The sequence below is a fragment of the Thunnus maccoyii genome, chromosome 15 (assembly GCF_910596095.1).
Source record: "Thunnus maccoyii chromosome 15, fThuMac1.1, whole genome shotgun sequence".
In the NCBI taxonomy this organism is placed as follows: Eukaryota; Metazoa; Chordata; class Actinopteri; order Scombriformes; family Scombridae; genus Thunnus; species Thunnus maccoyii.
In genome coordinates this window covers 10,063,914-10,089,662 of record NC_056547.1, presented here as the reverse complement: position 1 = coordinate 10,089,662, position 25,749 = coordinate 10,063,914, and the positions used below count along the sequence as shown (strand labels likewise).

At 40.1% G+C, this 25,749-nt stretch overlaps 1 protein-coding gene across 4 annotated transcripts; it reads left to right on the top strand.

The window, feature by feature from the left end:
• The first annotated feature begins 1,064 nt into the window (after positions 1-1,064).
• fhl3b (four and a half LIM domains 3b) lies at positions 1,065-25,450 on the top strand. Of its 4 annotated transcripts, none has more exons than XM_042436567.1 (6): positions 1,065-1,242; positions 16,051-16,223; positions 20,237-20,411; positions 21,348-21,517; positions 22,468-22,654; positions 24,272-25,450. In XM_042436567.1, exons 2-6 carry the CDS (start codon positions 16,068-16,070, stop codon positions 24,421-24,423), a joined length of 840 nt encoding a protein of 279 aa, XP_042292501.1. In that variant the 5' UTR covers positions 1,065-1,242; positions 16,051-16,067; the 3' UTR covers positions 24,424-25,450. The 4 variants fall into 4 exon arrangements, with proteins under 4 accessions (XP_042292501.1, XP_042292502.1, XP_042292500.1 ...); XM_042436568.1 differs by lacking the exon at positions 1,065-1,242 and adding an exon at positions 10,678-10,757; XM_042436566.1 differs by lacking the exon at positions 1,065-1,242 and adding an exon at positions 10,811-10,915.
• Positions 25,451-25,749: the final 299 nt, after the last annotated feature.

Genomic DNA, 25,749 nt, shown 5'->3' with positions numbered 1-25,749 from the left:
TAAAAACTGTCTCATAATTATGAGACAGTTTCTCATAATATTAATAATTATGAGGTTTTATAGGTTTATACCCGCAGTTAAACCATTGTAACTAACAGGTTTGAGCAGCAGATGGCAGCATATCGTCATGTGAATATTTGACTTTTTAATGAGATTTAATCAGTGTCACCCTCACTTAAACTTCAGCGATACAGTTTATTTTTCTATCAGCTTCTCTTGCATGAACTCTGAGACCCCGGCGGTCCATCAACAGGTCTTGTAAATAAGCTTTAAAATGACACACATGAAGTAAAAACCCTTCATCACACAGTGTATACACATGTAGTGTACATCCTAACTTAATGGGTAGTGGCAGGATGGAGCCGCACATGAAGCCTCTAATCGGCCCCAGACCTCCTGCTCACCACTGTGGAAAATGGAGGTCAATGAGAGGGAAAATGATATCTTGCTCTCTCTCTCTCTCTCTTTTGTGTGTGTGTGTATTTGTGTGTGTGTGTCAGGACCCTGCAGTTTGCTCCTGACCACAGAAAGTTTCATGCAAAGCCAAGAAAACTTAGAAGAAACGCAAGACAATACAGAGTGTCGAGAGCATCCCGAGTGTGCAGAGAAATAAAGTGACTTTCAGCATTTTGTGCAGTGAAAATTAAGATTTTAGAAGGATGTGTAGTTCCCCCAAATTACTTTTATTGTTATATCAAGGGATATTAAAACTGCTGTAGAGCACATTAAACCATAGGATTGTTATTTAGTGCCACCGCAACTTATATTTTAAGATTATTATAGTGATTTTCCATTTAGAGAGATAATAAAGTGGTTTTGCATCAGCAGCTGGAAGCAAGCGGATCCTCAAAAGTCTACTCTGTATTTAAAATATTCAATTACATCCAAAAAACACACACTCAAGTCTACCTTCTCTCAGTTTGAACTCCTCTCAAGGTGAAAGAGAGAGGGAGGGAGGGAGGAGAAAGGAAAGAGAGAGAGAGAGAGAGAGAGAGAGAGAGAGAGAGAGAGGGAGAGAGAGACGGAGAAAGAGGAGGAAAGGGGCGGTGTTTTGGGAGGAATGGTTTGGTTTTACGCACCAGACGCAGATGCTTCATCCAGTGGAAACCCGTCAGTTTTCAGCCCCGTGTAGGAGTTCACGGAGGAGGATTTAATTATCTGTCATTTTTGCACAGCAGAGCGGCACAAGCGGACAAACTGCCCAGATCCTGCAGAGACTGGCTGCTGATGCGCTAAAGAGAGGTACGTTTGATGTCATTTATAGGTTTATATCGTAAAAAAAAAAGTAGATGATAGGTGCTACTTACAGCTCTGTGATGTGGGGAAAGGGAGGTGATAATTACGTTTTAAGTGTGATACAATGAGTTTGCACGGGTATAATCTTCTATAACCTCACCTGTCTCGTTCTCACATGGTGCAAAACGGCGAATTATTAAAGCAAATCAAATACATTTTTAAAATATCTTTTCCTCACTTTTAAGCAACACATGGAAGCTTTTAAATGAATGGCAACACTTTCTAATGAGGCACCTTTTATAACCTGTGTATAAGTTGTAATTTATGACTTCATTAATGACTAATAAACCAGCTACTAAAGCTTTACAGAGTGGTTATAAGCTATTAATGGGAACACGTTTGGGGTTGCCAGGTTGTCAAGTCTGACCACTTTTTTTTTTTTTCTAGAAAGCTGCTGCACAGAACCAGAACAAAAATCCGTTTATTAATGCCTCACTAACATTTCTAATTGCACACTTAGAGCCATATTTATTAATTTAATACCAACATTTAAAAGATAAACATCTACCAATGAGGATTTTTTCCACAACTTGGCAACCCAAAATGTGTTTTTACTAATGGCTTATAATCAAACTATGAGTTCAGTTCAGTTCACTTCACTTCAGTTCTTTACGGTCCCACAGGGGCACATCCTTTTTTTTTTACCAAGCAACATAAAACCATGAATATAAACACAATAAAAACACACCAAGTCAATAAAAGACATCAAAAGCATTAGTGAGTGATTTATTAACCATTAATAAAGACGTTGCACCTCGTAAACTCTCTGTGCCTTTTTTAGAAAGTGGTACCAAATCACTGCAAGAACTGCATATTCTTCAAGCCAAAATATTTGCACACATCCAGGATGCACCGAAAAGGATGTTCTTTCTTAAGAATAAGGAAATAATGGACGTTTTTGGGGGGGATTTAGGGGCTGAACAGGGTCCAGTGTTTGTAACTGATACTGTGAATAAGTGCTGCGGCTCCATTTTTGAAGTAGGATTTATGAGAAGAAGAACAAGGCGACCTTTGAGGAAACAATCCCCTTTGCTTTAATGTTTTCCAAAGTCTTGAATCGTGCTCAGAGGCATGACAAAGGTACAATAAGGCTTCATATCTTGAGAATTGGAGCTTAATGTGTCATACGAACAGGCACGTTAACAAGCCCCTCAGTCGTGTTGAGTTAGAGTGATGTCATGTCTCCTGCAGATTACAAATTTTCTTCTGGGGACTCAGCAAACCCCCCCACCCCACCCCCTCCCTCACCCCCTTTCACCCCCCTCCCTCCACCTCCCCCTCAATCCGGCACCACTCATAGTTTCCATCACCGCACACCATTCCCATACCAACATCACGTTCCAGTCCATTTGGGTGAAATTAATACATTCATTGAAACAATCTAGCTCTGGTTGCATCCCTCCCTAAAGAAATGTGTGGGTGCATTATTTTTTGTTTCACACAGAAAGGAATTCCTGACTTTTGTCTTTTCTTAGAAAACAGAGGGCGGAAAGAAAAATGCGTTTTTTTTTTCCCCCTCTTCTCAGTGTTGGAACCGCACGATTTTGCCACGTTTTGACCACAGTCACATTCCTCTGAAATTCTTGCGTTGGGCGAAGGTTGGGCTTGTGTAAAATCACTGGAGACGAGCCAGATGCAAGAAAAAATAACAGAGATGATTCTGGATTGCCAACTGACTGATGGTTATAAAATCAGACTGTCATAGATGTGAGTCAGTCTCACTCACATCACTGTCTTTTCCATTTCCTGTTTCCTTTGCACAACCTGGGAAGAGTTTTAAATAAAAATACTTTTTGGGAGACGTGCTTAATTGCTTTCTTGCAGAGAGTCAGATGAGAAGATTGATACTACTCTCATGAGTGTAGGGTATCGATCTTACTCAGCAAGAAAGCGAATTAACAGGGTTCCCAAAATGTCAAACTATTCCTTTAACTATCAACTGTTGGTGTTGTTATTATCCTCAAAAATCCAGTAGGCCTTTTCTGTCCTTGATCAGAGATTAGCTAGCAGTTAGTTAGCTTAGCTTAGCTTAGCTTAAAGACTGGAAATGGGGGGGAAACAGCTCCTAGCTTTGTCCAAAAGTAATTAAATCTGACTACCAGCACCTCTAAAGCTAATTAACATGTCATATCTTGTTTTTTTAATTCTGTAAATAAACTGATGTGTGAAAAAGACTGTTCACTGTTTCATGGGGGGCTACTTGCCAAGCTAATTCTTGGACGGGAACAAGAAATAGTCTGACATAATAACCCATTGTAAAAAGGCAAATCGTTGTTTTTACACTTCAGTGTTTGTGTAGTTTAAACAAACAAGAGAACGTATTTTATAGCCACAGATTTTTTTCCCCTAAGACAGAGCCAAGCTAGCTCTTTCCCGTTTCCAGCCTTTGTGCTAAGCTAATAAGCTAAATGGCAGCTGGCTCCAGCTTCATATTTAATGTAAAGACATGAGAGTATTAGAGTACTATTCGTTTATTGATTCAGAGGGAAGATCCCAATTTTGTCTGTTTCCACTCCATTTCAGAGTAAATGTCATTTTTAAAGTCTGCATGTGTTCACATTTACATCTCTAATGGTTCAAAACCTCAAAACCATCCACATGTGCTCTCTGCAGGTGTAAAAGTTTAATGTTGACCAATAATTCTTTTCCTTTTCTCGTTAATGACCTCGTAACATGTCGATCAAAATCGCTCTGGCTCCAGCCCTCAGCCTCTCTAAAGCTCTCCAACATAAAGATGAAGCTCAGAAAAAGACAAATAAATCGAGCAGTAAACATGAAACAGAGACAGCAGGCTCAGTCTCTCAGAAAACAAACGTTTGACACTACTAACACCCAGGACACGAATCACCTCATTCACACTCCGCTGCCAGCTGGCCGTTGATGGGAATATGTGTTTACTTGTTGCTGGTGATCAAGATCAGTTGGACTGTTTATATGCATTGATGTTTCCCTGCGAGGACGATCCAAGTGCAATAAGTACTTTGCCAAAGTAACTTCACTAAAGATACATACTTCCAAGAGACTACTTGAACACACTTGATTATGATCTTTTTAATCTTTATTGTTCTGTTCTTCATTCACAATAACATTTAGAAGTTTCAACACATTTTTCAGCCACAGTTACTGTCATTTAAGTCAGTGGTTTCCAGACTTTTATGCTTGTGACTCAGAGTAGTCTGCTTTTTATCATTTCTCACTGGAAAATGATTGAGTAAGTTGTAAATAATTTATGATAACGTCTAAATATTTGATTGTAATTAATTTGCTTGTTTAACCAAGAGCAGAGGTTTGCAACCTTTTTGGCTTGTGACCTCTTAAACCGAGGAGATGTGTACCAGCACTCCCTCATCGCTGGTTGCATATGTCCATCTTTTTTGACCAGTTTAATCAAAGAGAGATTTCAGTCATGTCAAGGTTTGAAAAGAAAAACTAAGAATCCAGCACTTTAAATCACTTTAAACTCACTTGAGTAACAATGACGTTTTGATACTTGGACTTTCATCTGGCAAAATTCATACAGACAATCAGCACCATACAAGTAAACATTGCACGTGCATACATTGCAAGTAAACGTCTCGTTTTAAGAGGTCACAAGCCAAAAAGGCTGGAAAACACTGCTTTAGGTCAAACAAGCACATACTTGCAAGTAATTATTTAAAAGTTGTCTTAAATTATGTATCTTTCTTTTGAAGACAAACCTTTTTGATCCTACACACCTGACACTTTATGGCTAGAACCTTTTTTTTTTTTTCGAAAGAGTCGAAATTTCAGATCAAAATTTTAACCATTCATTGCAACAAAACACATTTTAGTTTTTTGGTGTGATGCTCTGGTACATATCTGAGCCCCTGGCAGAGCCTGAGACACACAAACATTTGATGAACATAAACTTAATGCTAATATTGGAGGAGGTGGAGGGAGTTAGGGAGTCTGAAAGCAGACAGCAGTGTAGCAGCAAGGATACAAACCTCAGCGCCAAATATTTATACTGACCATTGACAGAAATTACAACATGGACATACATCATCGGAGGATGCATGGAACATGTGACCGTAAAATTAACATCCTTTTTTTTACTTGTATTGTAAGAATAATCTTCAAGTGAAATCATCCAGTAATTCACAAGAAACTAAACAAGGATTAGTGGAAAATGTTCACTAAGCAAACTAAATTTGATGTAGCATAAATATGTATTTTCTTTCTTTCCTTTTCTGATCCTCTTGACCTTGGAAACAGTACTCTGACCAAAAGTAATCGTAATTCAAGGTTCATTTACAAGGTTTATCCTCAGCTTTCAACCGCATTTTCCAGTCTTCTTAGAGGATAATTACTGACACCCGAGGCATCTCCAAGACAATCGAGCAACCTTCATCCGCTGAGGAAGACTGTCAGCTGTGGTTGGAAGCTCTGGAAAAATATCTTAACCTGTGGAGCCTGAGTTAGGATGGATTCTTTTTTTTGTCAGAAGTTTCCACTCATAACTGAATGCTGAATTGATATTTACGAGAATTAATATATTGTTTTTCTGTCAGGAAATTCTCTTTTTCCCTTGTTCTTGTAGTTCTTTCCAGGAAACTTCCTATAGAGGATTATTTAAAAGATATTGAGCTGTAAAATAAAGCATTTTAGAGCTCTGAAGAGGTAAAACCACACAGTATTTAACAAGAGCTCTGGGAAAAGTTTGAATAATAAACCTAAATTTGTGTAGCTGAATTTAGTTTTTTCCTACTTAAGTGATCATCCCGCAGCCCCTCGGTGGAGGTCCCGACCCCCAGGTTGGAAACCACTGAATGAGGTCACAAGGTGTTGAAGTCTCGGCACGGTGGTGACTCGTTACCGCCGGGCTGAGAGCTGTTAGACAGCAGCAGAGGTGAAGCTGCAGCTGCAGATCACATTGTTTCACAGAGTAAACAAACAGCCAGCTGGAGACTCATAAAACAGAGCCAGACACGTACTCCGTCTTTAAAAGCACTTTATTCCCTAATTTTACAGGCGTAGTGTTGCAGGTTATGTGCCATTAATATCCAATGACACTGATCATGTTATTGTTTTAGTTAAATTAAGAGTGAAAGAACATTTTTTTCTTGACAGATGTGACCTTACGAGGATTTCACTCAAGAGACTGCAGCTATCTTTCAAAATGATGTTACACTTCTACTGATTCAATATCTCAAAATGTCGTCAATGCTTAAAACAGCAATTCATCCTGACGAGATCTTTAATAAGAGGCAACAAAATGTACAATGTGTGTTCATTTAAATTCATGTGCATGCAGCGGAAATTGGTCTTGTGAGCCACAGGAAATCCTATAAAACAGAGTCACACACCCACTCCATCTTTATAAGGACTTTATTACCAAATGTTATATTAATATGACAAGTTGTGTATCATTATTACCCAATGATCATTTTTGGTTTTGGTGGAATTTATCCTGAACAAATCATTTAACGACACAATCATACGTATAAAATAGACATACAGTTAAATAACACAGCTGAATCCTTGACACCAATGTGACATTATGAGGATTTCACTCGAGAAAGTGCAGACGTTTTTATATTCAAATAGCCAAAAATGATGTTACACGTCTGCCAACTCTGTTGCTCAAAATAACTGCACTGAAAAGAGAGAACGGCTAGAAGCAATTCATCTTGACCAGATCTTTAATCAGAGACAACAAAAATGTACAAAGTGTGTTCATTTTGATTTGTGTGTGTGTACAGTCGAAATTGGCCTTGTGATCTGCAGGAAGCCACACCACATTGAGCGTCTTTGTACTGGGGGATGAAAGGCAGCGCAGTCATCTGACGGCCATAAGAGACCAGCTTTGTGTTTTTTCTTCTGTAACAGTTTATAGCTGCAACCGAGAGGGTGTCGCTTTTCCTCCGCTGCTGCTTGGCTCCTCTGTTGACTCTAAGCAGTATTGTGCTGCTGTCAATATTCTCATTCACCTCCCCAAAACCAGGTTGTGTAACGCAGGAGTCAAACAATATGAGAACTGTTCTGAGCTTGAGAAGGCCGTTAAAGCACCTTAATCCATTTTAGGGGAAATAAACTGTAAAGTAGGGTGGTAATTAAAAACTAACTTTGTCACTGACTTTCCGGCTTTAACTGAATGCGCACACAGTCTTTGGGTTCTTTGGTGGGTGTTAAAGTAAAGGAGAAAGCAGTGATTGTTAGTTTAAGTATTAGAAAAACTAAGCGTCTACAGCCAGTCTAGTGGCTCTGTGAGGCTGTATTTGTGTTGTGATCACCTCATATCCTTTAGAGAGAGGCCATAATTATGAGCAACCAAGTTGGAAAAAAACCTCTGAGCTGGTAATATCGGAAATTTCTGACAGCGATGATCTGCCTCTTGGTGAAAACAACTGCAAAAGTGTTAACAAATTGTTAACAAAATGGCTGAAAATTGTTGTCATCGCTGGCAGTAAATACAATCCAATATAAACACCAATACAATCAATAATAGAAATATTATTCAGCTAACTTAAAGGCAGCTTTACACTGTTTTTATCTGTTTTGTTCACAAACCTCTCCAAATACCTGGCACTACTAAAATAACCTAATTCAGTCTATTTAAATGATTGGTTAGCAGTGGCGCCAACATCTTGGAAAAATGTGTGAACACACCCAAGTCGGAATAACGGGAGGTTTTTTCCATTCTTCCCATCCTGCCGACATTGTGTGAATGCAGCATGATTAAAGTCCATTTTTATTTATATGGCTTAAGATCACAAATAAAAAATTTGCCTCAGGGTTTTACAATCTGTATACTCCCCCTAAAAAAACCTTTCAAGGGGAAAATATAGAAGAAACCTCAGGAATAGCAACAGAGGAGGAATTTTTCTTCCTGGACGGACAGATATAGACAGCAAAATTATAGTATGGGAAGACAGAATGACAGAATTATAGATAAATTGATAACATATATGGAAAAATATGATCGGGAGGATGTCAAGGTGAAATTTGGACGTATCACGATCATCAAAGCGACTATAAAGGGGAACATGAATGTGCGCGTCAAATTTCATGGCAATCCATCTGATAGTTGTTGACATATTTCACTCAAAACCACAAATGTGCACCTCACGTGGCGCTAGAGGAAAAGTCATTGGATGACCAAAGTCGTGGGTATATATCATCCGGGAAACATGGATATTTATAGCAAATTTCATGGCAATTCATCTAGTAGTTTTCAAGATATTTCAGTCTGGACCAAAGTGGTGGACGAACCAACCCAACCAACATTACCATCCCCAGAGCTATGCTGCAAGCTTTGTTATTGACTTTCCTGTTTTAACTGGATACCCACAGAGACTCTGTGTTCTTTAGTTGATTAGCGTTAGTCATGTGTTAGAAAAAAACATGAAAACAGTTAAAAAAAGTCTTTCTTAAAACAGACTGGACGGCGTACAGCTTAGATCCTGGTGCCCGTTTAAGGGTGGGGGGGAATGCAATAACGTCACCCCAAAAAAGGCGCTGAGGCTGCTTTACAATTCGTGAATTAATATTTATGGCTGTGACAGATTTAACACTTACCTACATATTTGTTCCACTGGTTTTTTATTACGTGTGACAGCGGTTTTCATCATGGAATAATCTGGTTTGTAAACCACAGACACAAGTCTAAATTCCTCCACGGGGGGAAAATAAACACTAACACCAGTAGAGCTCTCATGGCTCGTAGAGTTCCTGGCTCCGGTCGTAAGAAACTGTCAAGTTGTTGAGGAGTAAAACAACAGCAGCGAACCATGAAGGGACATGAGACAGGAGGGCCGGTGGCTGATCCTGGGAGACAGTTGCCATTTGGCTCCAGCTACAAAGCGCTCAGAGCCAAGCGACTGCTGTAAATCTCTTACCGTGACAGACAGTGTATCAGAGAAGGATTCAACATGTCCACTCATCAAGGTGAATTGTGGGCTTAAATTGTTTCAGCAGACGTGCTACTAGAGAGAGTACTTAGACAGGATGGATGACTGTTTGGTTTAATGTCTTGTGGTGAGGAGGAGAACAGGGGAGACAAGTATTCCTGGGTACGTTCCAAGAGGACACCTGTAGAGTAAAGAGCACGCCTTTGGATCCTGAACAAGGTGATGTGTGAGTCACTGTTTCAGATATTGGTGTCAGACAGTCTGGAGGGTGTGAAGATTCTCACCAGACATTTATTACCATTGTAAGCATGTCAGTTATGCAAATAAAGCGACACTGAACGCATATATTACTCAGACATATTACTCAACATCAAATAATTACATTATTTGTTATTTTCCCTTTCGTTACTAAGCCCAGTTCAGTCAAAGGTGCCTTTTAAACCTGCATTAACTGATTTTTTTTGGCCACTTGGGGGAAACAAATAGTGAACACAACGCTATGATTTCATCACCTTTAAATTGATGTGTTGAACTTGTTAGCAAACAGTTGCTTATTTCCACATTCAGCAGTTAGAGAGCAACATTATCATTCATTTGGAGTCATGTTTCTGTCCACTTGGTGAAGTCCAATATTCACTCTCCTTTAGCTCTGGTTTTGCTCTCTGTCAGGGAAATATCTGGCTCATAGCTGCTAAATTCTCCACTGCCTTCACCAGTTATTCTCTATCTGTGTCTGTTTGCTGTTTGGTGCTGAGCAGGTAGTATACAGTGAGTTTTTTTTAGAGCTTTTTATCTGAAAATAACACGACCCTATGAGAGTGCTGAGAGTGAACCAAAGCAGTTGCAGCTGGACAGCTAAACAATGAGCTGAAACTCACTATAAAGCTTCATAATGCTTGCAGTGTCACTGATAATTCTCTGTAGGTTCATCACTATGAGCAACGCCTTGACATTACACACTTGATACACTGTCATTATGAAAAATATTGATTATGGCTGCTTTAAACAACTTAAGAGCTCCCACACTCACGTTTCATCCTCTGTGTTTAACAATGTGACAAAGAAAATTAGACATTGTGGTTTAACCATAGACTGTATAAAAATATGGACGTAGTCACTTTGACGTCACCCGTTGGTTTCTGAAGAGCGGTTTTGAAGCTCAAAGTGAGCCGCTCCGGCCGTCGCCATCTTGGCAGTGCGTGACTCCTGGCCAATCCAAAATGGGCAAAGAGACGGGCCAAATGGCTGAAACAAGCCACCTAGTGGCTGGCGGACCTGTGACTCAAAGCAGCCATGTCCTTCATTATGCATAACTTTATGGCTTAATAAAATTTAAACAGGTGAGTTATAAAAAAAGTTGTCATGAAAGGGGAAATTAGCGATAGAGATCAAAACTGTTTTTTGTACCAGGCTGTAAACATGTTTATTTCTGCTGTAAAGTTGGGCATTTTAACATGGGGGTCTATGGGGATTGACTCACTTTTGGACCTCAAGTGGCCATTTGAGGAACTGCAGTTTTTGGCACTTGCGCATTGGCTTCATTGTTCAGCACCACTTGGGTTTAACAAGCAGCCAGCCAACAGTTTGGAGGTATTTACTGACCATCAACAGCTATCATAGTGTCCCGTTAAATCCCGTTCTCTCAGTGAAGCTGTTCACACCCTCCAACTCTGAACTAAACCAACAGATTCCTGAACATGCAGTGGCTAATGTTAGCTAACCAGCTAAGAACATGCTAATAAGACAAGGTAAATGCTAGGTTGGATCAGGAGGAGGGACAAACTCTTGTAAGTGCGTTTAGGGTTAGGGTTAGGGTTTAGGTTAATCCCGCTAGAGTTTCGCATATCGTCTCTCCAGCTGATCCAATCTAGTACCAACCATAAGACAACTTTACCTGAAGTCACATTTCTCCTCTTTTGGTGGCAGCTAAATTGCTCCCGACTCTTCCAGCTCCTACATCAAGCTAGCTTTATCAACTAAACACACAGACCAAACTGATATCAACCCTCCATCAAACTATTAATAAGATGGCAAACAAGTCGACCTCCAAACTGCCAAAGTAACAGAGCGTTACTGGGATTACTAACTGTAATGTAATTGAATTTCAAGTTGGAATACACTTTCTTGTACCTGAATACAGAAATCACATTACTGTAATTTGTTATGGATGAATGATGAAATGAAGTGTGACAGTAGCAGAAGAAGAAAGGAGTCATGAAGTTAGCAAACTCGTTGAGTAATGTCAGTTAAAAGGCAATATCTAGCTAATTTTGCCAACATTAGCTAGCTATATAGCTAATGCTATTTAGCTATATAGCTAATGCTATATAATTAGCTAATGTTGGCAATATTTGCAAGGTATTGCCTGCTATATTGCTTTAGCTATACAGCAGCAAAACCTCTAAGTGTATTGATCTGTGCGATGGTGTGTTTTATTGTTTATGAATTCAGTTTTTCATTTATAAGAAGATTGAAAGGGGTTTTTGTTTCAAAAGTTGCATAGTCTCGGAGGCAGATTACTCATTTTTTGCTTACTTTGTGGAGCTGTAAGATGATGTAAACTATTTTTAATAACATTACAATGTTTTGATCAGGTATCAAGTGTCCTTTAGTTCATTAAAGCTGTACTAATCAATGTTTTATATCATTATTGGATCTAATGACCCCGTCTAATGTGAAACGTGTTGTTTGCAGTGAATCTTCGGGTCTGTTTTGCTTCTTTCAGCTCATAGCTTTTGCTTAACAGCCTGCAACACTGCCGTTTTGAATCAACCTCACTGCTCTCGACAACTTCATTTCCAGCTGCAGGTAGTTGCTTTCAGAGAAATAGTTGTGATACATCCATGTGTACATGCCATGACTCTCCTTATTTGTTCCATTGCTGGAATTTTTGAGGGCACAATCAAAATTAATTGGTGAACAGTATTCAGGGTTTATTCTGGACACACTCTGGGTCTTACCATGGCTGCCTATTGTACAGCTGACTATAGCACCCGTATTGGACTGTCCTATAGGAATCATAAAAGATTTATTACTACTTTGATGGATTTTAATTCAATTCTGTTGCGTTTTGGCATCAATCACATGAGAATCCCCTGTTGGATGCCTTAAGGAGAACTTGATGAAAGACAACAGCTGGAGACCACAGAATGTGTTTGCAGATGTTGTGGCTCAGGAAAAGAAACATAAAGCTGAAAACTTAGTGGACTATGTCCGGAAGGAAAACCATTGTTCTATCACTGCATTCATCGTAGACATGGATGGACGAGAATAGAAACCGAACCTCTTTAGACATCTTAGGAGGGAAGTTGGGCTGAAGTCCCAATCCAGACAGCAATGACACAAAACAGACATAGGATGTGATGTTTTGTCTCAGTTTAGTTTTCCTCCGTATTTTGTTGACCTAGTTTGATGGCCTTTAAGAGGAAGCAGTGTTGTTATCTGCAGGGAGGGATGCATGAGGGATGTCCTCAGTGTTACGCTAACATGGCATTGGGAGAAAGTCTCCGAGTGAGGTGTGGAGGAACGGGAGTTTCTGGTTCTGGCATCGACTTAACACATGACTGAGTGCAGACTGTGTTTATCTTTTTTATGTTTATCTGAAATTGCTGCATCATTGGTTATAAGAAACAAAATGTTTGATAGCAGTCAGACATGAGGAATGTAAACTGCACTTTCTAGATGACTTCTTAGCGGACCAGATGCAACTACTTGGAGGTTACAGAGCGTGAAGCACGGTACCTGCATAAGTCAGCTTTGTGGAGCGGGAATCGCTCATCATGAGTGATCTTTAATTCTTGCCAGCTTCATAACAAACCACAAAAATCTTTTTCTTTTTGCAGAGAAAACAAGAGGCCTTCATTAGTTTGCAATGAGCTCTGGGTCCTCTCATCGCTTCGACTGAGCTGGTGACGTCTTCCTCCGCTGGGGCGAGGAGTTGGGGGTTGGGGAGGAGGGGGTGGGAGGGGGTCTCGGCTCATTCCTTGATCCCTCAGGGAGATTTCAAAGCCTCACGATTTCTCAGCTGCACTTTGTTGAACCCACCTCCTCTTTTCTGACATTGTAGAAACATGTCAAGGCCACTCTGTGCCCAAAATAGGGGGGAAATTATAAGCAATAACTGTTCCCAAGTAAAATATTGAAGTGTCTGCCTCTGTAAATGCAATGTTCCAGACATTGTGATCCTGAACATGAACATATCCCAAACTTCATAGACCTTTCTGTGGTCACGCCTTATCCGTAATCTTCATCCACACGGTATATGTCTTGCTTAGCCCTGCCTGCCTTGTCTTAACTGTTCCAGAGGAGGGCATTTTAATTTGGCCTCCCACACTTCATTTCCTTACTCATTTCCCTTTGCTGCTGCTGTACATGTATACGACCTCAGATCACTCTGCTAATGCCCCACTGTGTTCAGTAACAGCAGTGGGATGTTATTGTCTGCGTGGCCGTGCCTTAATTCAATCGGTCCTTCCTCTGCTCCACCAGGTGTCAACTGAGTCATTTGTTTGCATTATAAGCATAAAACAATAGGCTACTTCTCATGGTAAACTGGTGCTTAGAGCTGCAATGGTGATTTATTGTTTATAGTGTTAGCCTCTTGAGGTGCATAATGCCGTTTTCAAGAGGTCATTACATTTGACCAACTGTAAGTAGGGATTTCTGGCACAGAAGAGGTCAAAACACCAGCAGCAACACTTGTAGTATAAAGAACAATGTGTTCCAGTCTGTGGCCTTCATCAGGGTCAGCATACAACACACCCTCTCCTTAAAACAAAATATGCCCAGACACCCAAGTTAAAAGGTGGTTTAGACATAAAACTTTTGTTTCAACACCTCTACAATGACTATATTTCAGTGTGAATCACAGTGTGAACTACACATTGAAATATAGTCACTGAAACAGTTATATTTGTAAAGCAACCTTTACAAATTTAGCCCATTTTTGAATTAGATTCATTTCAACATTGTCTTGCCTTGCTTGTTAGTTACTTTGATAAAAGCGTCTTCCAAATAACAAAATGTAAATGTAAATCAACATCATTTGACCTACAAATTACAATAAAATCATGCATACTCAGTATTTTAATCTTGGACCTTATTAAAGCATGGTTATGCTCCAAAAGAAGTAGTATGCATGACGTGTTGTTGGACCTTGTCGGAAGTCAAATTTGTTTAAAGTTGTTCCCAACAGGCACAATCAAAGGTGGAGTGAAAAGCCGGCCCTCTTAGAGAAAAAAGAGAGCGTGAGACAAAAAGTTCAAACTCTGGCTCCTTTCTTAAATCTGCACAGCTGGACAATCACACCTGAAGTTGGTGTGAATGTTGGACTTTCAGTTTTGGAAAGTGGGAGAGGGGTTTCCGAAGCTATTCCACTATAAATAAAGCTAAAATAAAGCTGCCTTGACTGTATAGCAGCCTTTATTCTGTTGTTTTTAATCAACAAAATGCCATTAGTTAGTTTTCTTTAGTTTCTTGCCTGCCGAGATATGACTGGTCAAAAGACAAAAAAAACATCATAAAAACACCAAGATAAACATATCCTCCTCATCACTTTAATTCTGTATTGATTGAGACATGTTTATAAAAAGAGGTCAAATAAGATTTCTTAAGGTCATGTGCTTGTCACGCACTTTCAATGCTACTTTCCTTTTTTTTTTAAATCCTGCAAATTAACAGATCATTGATAAGCTGAAACTCAAATAATTACATGACATTAGCGTCACTATACTCAAGAGGACAAGCTTCAAGTTGCTCTGGCAGTGTGGGACTGTAGCGTAGCTTTGTGCACCGAGAACTCAAGAGAGATATCAAAAGTTCCATAATGAGGCAATTGAGATTTCGATCAGAGTGCACTTGAAAGATTTTTTTATGGGTAGATAGGGTTGTTTTAAATAGTAAAAGTCTTTGAAGGCAGTCCTGCTGAAATCAAGATAGACAAAAAAGGGCGGTCTTGTGGGAGAAGTCAGACTGATTTTTCTGGCCACAAATATATTCATCCCTCCGTAATGTTCACGGCTGGTGATGTTGTGTTAGAAAACATCACATTAACAGGATCGCGATGATTAGTTTGGACAAAAGAAACTAAAGTTGCAGAAAATAATACGTCTTGATGGCATAACAAGTTCAGGTCTTTGTTATCTTGTTTCTAACAAGAAACAAGTCATGTACACCCATCGACCTGTGACAACGTTGTGGACAAAAGGAAATAAACTAGATAAATGAGTGGTATTGCCCTTTAAACATAAGCCAAACAGATGAAAAAGCCCTTGAGAGTGAGAGAGAGAGAGAGAGAGAGAGAGAGAGAGAGTCTTTGAAATAGAGAACACTGTTTCGGTTCAGCTCCCAACAATTAATATTGTTTGGTTGTTCTCTCTCAATGCCAAACCACCGCAGGGGGTTTCGTAACAAGAATGAAGGGGGGGGGGGGGGGGGGGGGGGGGGGGGGGGGGGACTGACGTTAAAATATGCTTTCAGTTGAGTAATGATCAAACAGGAGAAGCGATAAGAAGTTATATCATTACAGCACTTATTTCCTATAAATCATCATGAGTAAAAGTGTTCAGTCAGCCCTTTTCTCTATTTGCAGTGACTGGGATGTGGAACATTTTTTAACAACATGTAACCATTAACCGCTGTATGATGTCTTTCAGTAAACCAACTCCATTCCTTCTGTGTTAAAAGTTAATCTAAATAGAGTTCATAATGCTCCTTTTGTCTCTGCTGTTGGTGTTTTATTTCCCAGCTGTATATTCAAAAACTATCTGCCTCCCTTCTTCCTGCTTTCTCTCTCCGTCCTCCTAATCTCCCTCCTCCTCCTTCCTGCGCTGTCTTCTCGCTGATAGTGAATGCTAAACTGTGCCTGTGAATTCTCTGTTTGCAGGAGGTCAGCCAGACATCATGAGTGACCGATTCGACTGCAAGAACTGCTACGAGTCCCTGTACGGACGCAAATACATCCAGGTGGAGGACAACCCTCACTGCATCCCCTGCTACGACCGCCTGTATGCCAACACCTGCCAGCAATGTAAAGAAATAATAGGACACAATGCCAAGGTTAGCTCAAAATGCTAAAAATAAATGCTTCCACGGAGCAGCTGACATTCCTGAAAAACACAACACTACTTGCAGAATACTTTACAGTCTGTTAAAGGACCAGTGTGTAAGATTTAGGGGGATCTATTGGCAGAAATTGAATATAAGCATGTTTTAATTAATGTATAATCACCTGAAAATAAGAATCATTGTGTTTTTGTTACCTTAGAATGAGTCTTTTATATCTACAGAGGGAGAGGGTCCCCTTTCATGGAGCCCACCATGTTGCACCACCATGTTTCTACAGTAGCCCAGAACAGACAAACCAAACACTGGCTCTAGAGGATTGGATGGACTAAAGTAACAGGCCTTTGACGATTTCCAGCCGGTAGTCTCGCTAAAACAGAAATAACTGATATCACGCTGTGGAAGGCGACTAACACGTCTGGTTGATTATGACACTTTTTAAACCTTGTTCTAAAACATTTGCAATGCCGAGATAGCTTATTATTTACCCGCAACAGTTTGTATTTATTACAAGCATCACAGGAAATGCTTCAATCATGCAGAAATGAAACATAGTATCCTATGGAGGGGGAAACAATTCATCGCTCTCCATTGACTTTGTATTGAGTGAAGGTGTCTCCTTGTCACTTCTGTGCGCTAGCAAACACCAGAAAAATACCTAAACTGAAAAACTGAGCCTTTAAGAAGACAAAAATGGATACAGGACTGTGTGCCATGGAAGAAACAGACCCAACCTGCAGCTCAAAAACCTCCATAAAAACTACACACATATATATACGTGGACACGCCGCTAGTCACAGAGAGCGTGCATGAAAGTAAAAACAGAGCAGCTGCTCAATTGAAATGTTTGTAATAGATCACAGAACAGCTAACCTGCATTCAACTGAAATGCTATCTGTAAAAAGAGCCTGAATGGAAAATGATTGCATGTCTGTGCGTGTAATTACCCCGCCTATGTTTACAAACTGTAGTCGCCATATCAGCTGTGAAAACTGCCTGCCTGTTATGTGGTGGAGTTTGCTATACAGTTGTGTTATCTCTACTGTAGACATCATGTCAGCCCTTGCATTCATGTATTGCATCCTAGCATAAACAATGTATAACAGGTTGTCAGCATACGCTATAAACTATTTTTTCCTCTCTGGATGACATAAGGTGTTAAAATAATCCTTTGACATGATGAAATCTTATGTTTTTAGCTGCAGTAGCTACGGGCATTTTGTTAGCGCTTCATGTCTCGGTTGCATATCATGGCGCCGATTGTTTCCCTCTCCGACGGGCGTGTTTTTCAGAGTATGATGTGTTGCGCTCTGTCTCTATCTATCATATTTATTTTTCGCTGTGGATTGTGCAGACCAATCCAACCATTCATTTAAAACTCTGACATTTTAATTCTATTTAAGGAAATAGCATCTTGTTTGGTCGATCTGGCTGGATTATTATTTGTGTAAGTTGCCTGCAGGGAGAGAGAGAAAGAGATCGACTGCTTGGTGAGCCGGATTGACCTTTAACAAGAGAGAGAAAGTGGTGCACTGAGCTGTCAGCTCATAAGCTTGTCTGAACAGACACGGTCTATGCTTTCAAGGCAACACAGAGACAATCAAGTCAGGCAGGAATTTTCAGCTCTACCTCCCGTCTTGCCTACGTTGTTTTCTAGGTTCTTCAATAGGAAATGCATTTGAAGCTATGAAATTAGACAGCGACTGCATCTGCAATCTGATACATGCATTCTACACAGTCGGAGACTATGACAGTAGCCTGATAAATGTTGTTTTTTACCCACAACGCCGCGCCTGCTACATGCTTGAAAGGGAAGGGTGAGGGCGAAGGGTATTCAGTTGGTTGGAATCTGCAGCCTCACTCCTAGACACCACTAAATCCTAAACACTGGTCCTTTAAGGCCTTAGTTAGTGTATATAAAAACACTGTCCTGAAGGAAACACGCACAGACGCCGCAGGGCCATCAGTGTCCTGTGAATTATGGACTCCCTATGAGGGACCGGCAGTAAATTACGCTGCTGCTAGTTTTGGCCCTCCCTCCTCCGCACAAGATGTAACAGCATTCATCCTTCATTCGTCTCTGTCCCCTCTACTTTAGTTCTGTCTGTTTCTGTTAAACCCTCAGCGCCTCAAAAATAAAGTTTTTCACCCGGCGTTCAATTGGGGCCATTTATCACAGAGCTACCTTGAACTGCAGATGACCTGGAACACGAGCAGCTGTTAAAGAGAAATGAAAAATTATAAATCGGGTTATTCTTATTTTTAAGAAAATGTTGAGGGGAAAAAAGAGAGATTTTTCTCATGTTTTTGCTCCTGTGTTAACTCTCAGGCAGAAAGGTAAAGCAGAGAAGTTGGAAACCGTGTGTTTAGGCTCCCATGTCGGCAAACAATCCGAAGCACTGAAGTGCCCTACTGCAGGAAACTGAATCCTGCGGGTGACCGTGACCTCTGACCTCCAAGCTGATGGGTGGGCAGCTGCAACAAGAGAAATCTTCCTGTGAAGAACAATAACATATCGAGTTTTTATTGAGTCACAGTTCAGGGCGAATTGTTCGAGCTCCCGTATTATTCACTGTTCAAGAATAACATGTCATGGCTGAGGGCATGAAGATCTCCTTGATGCTATTTTCACACTTTTACTTGATGAATTTGAAAAATAAATCCTCACAATCACAACACAGGCTGATTTAATTAGATACATCTCATTTCATACAGCTTTATTTTATGTGTGTGTGTGTGTGTGTGTGTGTGTGTGTGTGTCAGTTTTGGCATTTCCTGATGTTTTCCAAAAGTAATTTGGCACATTATTAGATTATTTATTTATTAGATAGTTATCACATTGTGATATTACAGTAGAGAGCTGGCAGGAAATTCGTTTTTATCAGTTAATCAGTTTTTAAACTTTCACTACTGTTGTACTTCTCATTATCCCAATAATCAACTTTAAACTGATTACATGGAAAAAAAACTGACAGGTTCCAAATAACATTTTTAATTAAAAAAAAAACATCTAATTTCTTTGTTTATCGTTATCCTTTTTTGTCTTTGATTGCATTTCCCTTTTTTACTTGTCTTTCCTGTTTTGATATTAGTGAGGACTGTATAAGCTCTCTTGGGCGCCTGCACACTAGAGCTGCAACGATTAGTTAATCGACAGAAAATTAATCAACTTATATTTTATAATCAATTAATTGTTTAAAGGATAGGTTCACGATAAAACAATAGTCAGGAGCCCAAATGAACATTGAAAAAGGTTTTGCTCGCTGTATTAATTCCTTCTGTTCATGCTGGCCATTAGAAGATCTCTTCCTTATGTGCCTCTAATGTAAGTGATGGAGGCCAAAATCCACAAGCCTCGTTTTTTTGCAAAAATGCATTTAAAAGTTCATCTGGAGATAATATGAGGCTTTTGCAGTCTGAGTTAGTCAAATTAAGCAAATAGCTTCAAAAGTTTTTTGTACAAAAATTATGTCTTTGTGTTTCCCTTTTGAGCTGCGGTAACAAAAAGAAGGAATTTGGTACTAAAAACGACTTTAACTTTGAACAATATCAACTTGATTTGACCAATTTTGATGCCTGAAGCTTCCTATTAGTGTCAGATAAACTTTTAAATACATTTTTGCACAGAAGGAGGACTGTGGATTTTGTTCCCCGTGACATTAAAAACAACCTTTGTAGTAAATTGAATTTTTGGGGGGTTTTTGGACTGTTGAACAGACAAAACAAGATATCTAAAGATGATACACTGGATTTGTAGAGAACTGGCATTCTTCTCTGAAGTTTTATAGACCAAGTGAGTTGCAGCCCGACTGCACACATCCATCTAGTTTTACTATAGTATGTCTTTTACTTTGAGTGTTAGCTTTGGTTAGTCTGAACATCGCTGTAAAAATGATGGAATTTAAAGATGTTTTATCCCTAAATTCAACAAATAGAGCAAAACAGAATTTTGATCAACGTCTTCATGAAACATCTTTGATCTGACTCTCCGTCTCCTCTCCCTCCAGGAGCTCTTCTACGAGGACAGACACTACCACGAGCACTGCTTCCGCTGTTTCCGCTGCGAGCGCTCTCTGGCAGACGAGCCCTTCACCAGCCAGACCGACGGGCTGGTGTGCAGCGACTGCTACTGCAATGAGTTTTCTTCCAAGTGTGTGTCCTGTGACAAGATAGTCATGCCAGGTAAGGACAATAAATACGGACAGACTGTTGAGTCACACAGTCGGCGCTGCTCGCATGCCAGAAAGTTCACACCCTGTCTTTGCAGGGATAAAGACGCTAATGAGTTTTTGTTATCCAGGGTGTGACAGCTTAGATGTGACAGAATGATTGTTTCCTTGCTCTGCTGAAAATATCCCCCAGCAGGGTTTTCAGCTGCAAGCGCTGTGACGACACGACTGCAGCGGCGGTGTCGGATGACTGAAAATTACCCAGTCCTGTTGGGAGTGTGAGCCATTATAACTCACCAGCTCTTTTCTGAATTGAACAGTCATTTTCTTCAGTTTCTGTTCTGCCTGGAATGCCTTTTAAAAGCTGCGGCGCTCTCTCCCCCCTCTTCTTAAGAGCGCTGCCAAGTTCAAGTTCAAAACACCGTCATGCCTTTGGGCTGCCTTTCAGGTCCCAAAAGTCATAAAAAGAGCCCAGTGATTAAGGGATCTGACATCCAATTTCATAAGCATGACCGACTGCCAACTTTTATAAACATCTGCACTGAAGCGAGTGTTTCTTAGCAAGCATGTGAAATGGTTAAAAGTGTAAAATAAATAAAAACCAGTGCGCAGCCATGTGCCAGCGAGAGCTTTGCTTTGTTACAGCTTGTCAGATTGCTTTGACGCAAGATAAGCTGAAGTAATTGTACGTTGCAGGAAGGCTGTGTAAGAACAGGTTTAGCCATTTGCGCTGAATCATCACTTCTGGTCTTCTCAGCGATCGCGTGAATGCTATCAGATTTCACAGCAGCTTATAGAGACACAGAGATCAAAGGAGACAGCTGAAGTGACACAGAACGTGAAAATGTCAAGGACGACATCAACAAACAATCAAAAAAAAACCAACCTCATCTGCTCCTTCTCTTCCACTCTTTAAACATTTACACGGTATCCGTCTTTCTCTTGACAGGATCAAGGATGCTGGAGTACAGCGGTTCCACGTGGCACGAGGACTGTTTTGTGTGTCACGGCTGTGAGAAGCCGATCGGTGCCGAGGCCTTCATCCCAGACAAAAACAACTACTACTGCGTGCCGTGCTACGAGGGCAGGGTTGCTCCTCAGTGCAGCCAGTGCAAAAAGGTGAAGCAGGCCTCACGTGCAGGATGGTGGCGGACGTTGACTATGAATATAGAACACATTTACAATGCAGGGTTGCAGCTAATGATTATTATCATTTTTTATTAATCTGTTAATTGTTTTTTTGACTAACCAATTAATCTTTTAATGTACAAAATGTCAAAGGTCACACTGGCCAACAGTCCAAAACCAAAGACATTTAATTTACAGAGATATAAAACACAGAAAAGCAGCAAATCTTCACATTTGAGAAGCCGGAAACCGAGATTTTTGCTTGATAAACGACTTAAACAATTAATCAGTTTATTGACTCACTGACTAATCGTTTCAGCACTAAGTTAATGAGTAGTTAAAGTTGATCATCCACAACATTTTATGTCTTCTTCTTTTATTTGTACATAAGAAAAAGGTCAAGTCAAGAAGCCAAAGTCCTATAAAGTGGACCCTCCTAAATATATATATATTTCTAACATATGTTTATTAAAATCGATGCTGGAAGATAAACTAACAGACATACATTTATTAGACATAATACCTTAATTTTTTTTCTTTTTAAACTTTTGAAGGGATTGTGGGCTCTTAATATTTTGTTTGGTTTTTCATATCTGTATGTCAGGGGATACTGGTCACGTCTGATTTTATTAATTTATCCTATACTGATACTGAGAGGATGAAATTTAACAGTTGTCTTAAACATCCGTTGCGTCGAATCACAGGATAAACATTGGATAAAATCTACAGGAAGAAGAAGCAAGTAGTAAGCATTAACATTAATATCTAACAGTCACATGGGTTACCTACAGAAACTTTATATTTCAAACTCTATAAACAGAAAACTCAAAGAAAAAGACACAGCAGCAGTAACCTCTCGGTACCCAAAGTGTTGCCGAAGCAGGATCTCTCTTGCTTGTCACATGTTGTGCTGACACAGTCTGTGTGTTTGTGTCCCGCAGGCTCTGACTAAAGGAGGGGTGACCTACAGGGACGAGGTCTGGCACAAAGAGTGTTTTCTCTGCACGGGCTGCAAAGTCCCGCTGGCCGGCTCACCCTTCACCTCGGAGGGGGGATGCCCGTATTGTGTCAAGTGCTTCAGCAGCCTCTACGCCAAAAAGTGTGCCGGCTGCAACACGGCCATCACAGGTCAGAGAAGTAGACAGAACGACCTTTACTAATTCCCAACATTTTGTCTGTTGCTGCTGTCTCCTATTTCCTCCTCATGATTCCCGTCTGTGTCGACTATCTACTGTCAATGAAAGCTAAAATGTCAATTGTCTAAAAAAACAGGTTTAGGCAGTCAAGTGACTCAGGTTTTAAATATAGTATATATGTGTGTTTGTCTGTCTTTGTGTGAGAGAGTCTTGCTCTACATACTTCTCTTTAAAAAAAAAAAAAAAGACAGTTTGCTGCAGTACATTTTTATCTCTGGCTTTTTCCCAGCCTGCATCACTTAAAGCCCCCATGTGTGGATGAATGTGATCTGCACACTGACACTGACATGAACAACCTCAAAGGAGTCATGTGGGTATACTGGGAACAAGATGGCAGCTCTTTAAAGGATATGGGTGGCGATTTTTTTTTTTTTTCAACAAATCTCGTGCAGAGCAAAACCAACAATGGACTGATCTGCTTACCAGTATTGTGTGTGTGTGTTTGTATCCAAGGCCTGATATATATTATTCCCCTGTGTCCTTGTTGTCCAAAGACTATTTTAAACACATCAGTAAGCCACACTGTTGCACTTGGTGACCCGTTCCTTCATCACAAAGAGTTTTGGGCACGTTAGTTTGGTTAGAAACGGCCCTAAAGACAAATAACAGAGATCATGTTTTCAAGTCTCCAGAGAGTTGTTCAGTACACGGCAGATGCCACTACACACGCATGGGAACACAGTCCTGTTTACAGTCCTTCGCCAGCTGGTTGTACATCACAACCTCATGATTTTTAAGTTATTTACAATGGGAGGAAGACAACAGAAGTGAACAAACGGACAAGATGTGGGACAGAATTCAAACCTCAAAAATCATAGCTTAAGGAGAGACGGGTAGACTTGAAAGAGACGTTTGGCAGTGACGGAAAAACAAACACGCTGCACCTTTTCACCGGGATTGTCTTACTTTTCTACAAACACTTATCCCAGAATAATCGAAGAATAATTTGACGCCAAGATCACATAAATCATCTACACACAGTGGCTTTAAGGTCGAACTGAAATTTGAATCCTCCTCACTTTTTGTGTGAGGATGATCTAGATATACTTGATGGAAAATAACCAGACTTTCACCGCAGCTGTTAGTCCTGTGACCTCAGCACTTAATACGTTACCGTAATGCAAATCATGACAAGTAATTAACATGCAGAGTGATGCAGTAACATCTGCATTTGGTTAACCGCCTGCTTTTTTAAGTTCCCGTCCACACAGATCAATCAATCAATCAAATCATTAAATAAAAAGTCACACCCTCTGGAGAAGACTAATGCAATGCAGGTACATTTAAGGTCCTTTATCTTCTTCATCTCACCTCTTTATAGCTTTGGCAAAGAATTTTTACATGCCAGAGTTAAATGCTTTTGACCACAGCTTCGAACCAGAATACCAGCAGGTACTCAGAACTGGCAGCGCTTTGCCAACTGCTGATGTTATCTTGAATTAGTTTTATGCTATTTCCTGAATGTGGTGAGGCTGTTACTAAACTATTTTCCACCCCTAGTAAAACATTCCTTTATCAGTTGCTCATGTGGTGTACGTGTGTCTCGCAGGTTTTGGAGACGGGAAGTACGTTTCTTTTGAGGACCGGCAGTGGCACCAGCCTTGCTTCAAGTGCTCGCGTTGCTCCGTGTCGCTGGTTGGCTCCGGCTTCTTCCCCGACCGCGACCTGATCCTGTGTACAGACTGCAACAACGACGAGTGACCGCCGCTAAAACTACGCCTGCAGCAGCACCTCTGCACCCGACGCAGCGAAAAAAAAATACCAAACACTGCTGACACACCAGCAGAGAAACTTCTAAACCTCAGCTGTGCACATGAACACTGCGATGTACTAACTCACTCTCATCAGTGTAAAGCTGATACAAAGCTCAGTATTTACGAAATTCTTTATCAGCCTTCAGCACGTTGAAATGTATGTATAAATTCTGCAGAAATGTCCTGTGATGTTGTATGACTTTGTTTTTTTTCTTTTATTTTCTAATGTTTTGCACATCATATAGTTAATAAAATATGCAAAAGATATTTGTAAACGTTTAAATTAAGCTGGTTTGTTTGTTTGTCAGGATGATAATTCACCATGAATGACACTTTTTATAAAAACTTTGACCGCTAGACAGATCCGATGCATTTTATTTTAGCTATTTGAACGCTTGTGTTCCTACTTTTTGGGACATCAACTTCATATATTCCACTATGCAAAACTGCCTTTCTCTTTGACTCTTAAATAAAGAGCCATCCTAGAGATCACACTGCTTCCTGTACGTTAACTTCTTTATTAAGAGGAAGCTTTTCTTTTTAGGTACAATATACAGTATATAAAGATAATGCTTGCAGCAGTTATAAATTTCAATAGATCTCACTTTTTTTTGTGCAGCGACGTAACCTTCTGCTGTTTTCTTAGCAATTAAATATGTCAAAGAAAGGCTTGATGATTGTGCGGGCCCCTGAGCCTGTTGATTCTGTGTATTGTGTGTTGTGTGTGTGTGTGTGTCTCGCAGGTCCTCGGCTGGGTGGAGCCGAGGTGCCGTTGAGCTAACTGGGAACACCTGGCCAGTGTTCCCAAGTTACTTAAAACTGCCTGCCCAGACACCACCGTTCACCGAGCTCGGGATGTTTCTCTTGCGTTGCTTTCTTTTGTGCACTCTCATACACCACTGATCCTGATTTTCACACCTCATTGCAGTTATTATTGTTGTTTACTTTAATAAATTTCAGTTTGTCACTGCTAAGTTTGGCGTGCGTCTCCTTCTTTTATTGTGGCTCATGAGCCGTTCATAACAATGATGAATAATTTATTTTTGTATATGAACAAAACATGCACAATGCATTCATTAATTACCGTAAATGTCAAGCTGTCATTAGCACAAAGCTGAAGAAGAATAAAACCAAGACAGCTTTATAGTACAAAGGAAGATTAAGTGCTTTTTAAAGCACATTTTAAAATTTGAACAGTTTTCCTGTCTTACTAAGTGATATAAAAGTACATAAAAATCATAACTTCTTCTGCAAAGAAACTAAGGTAAATGTA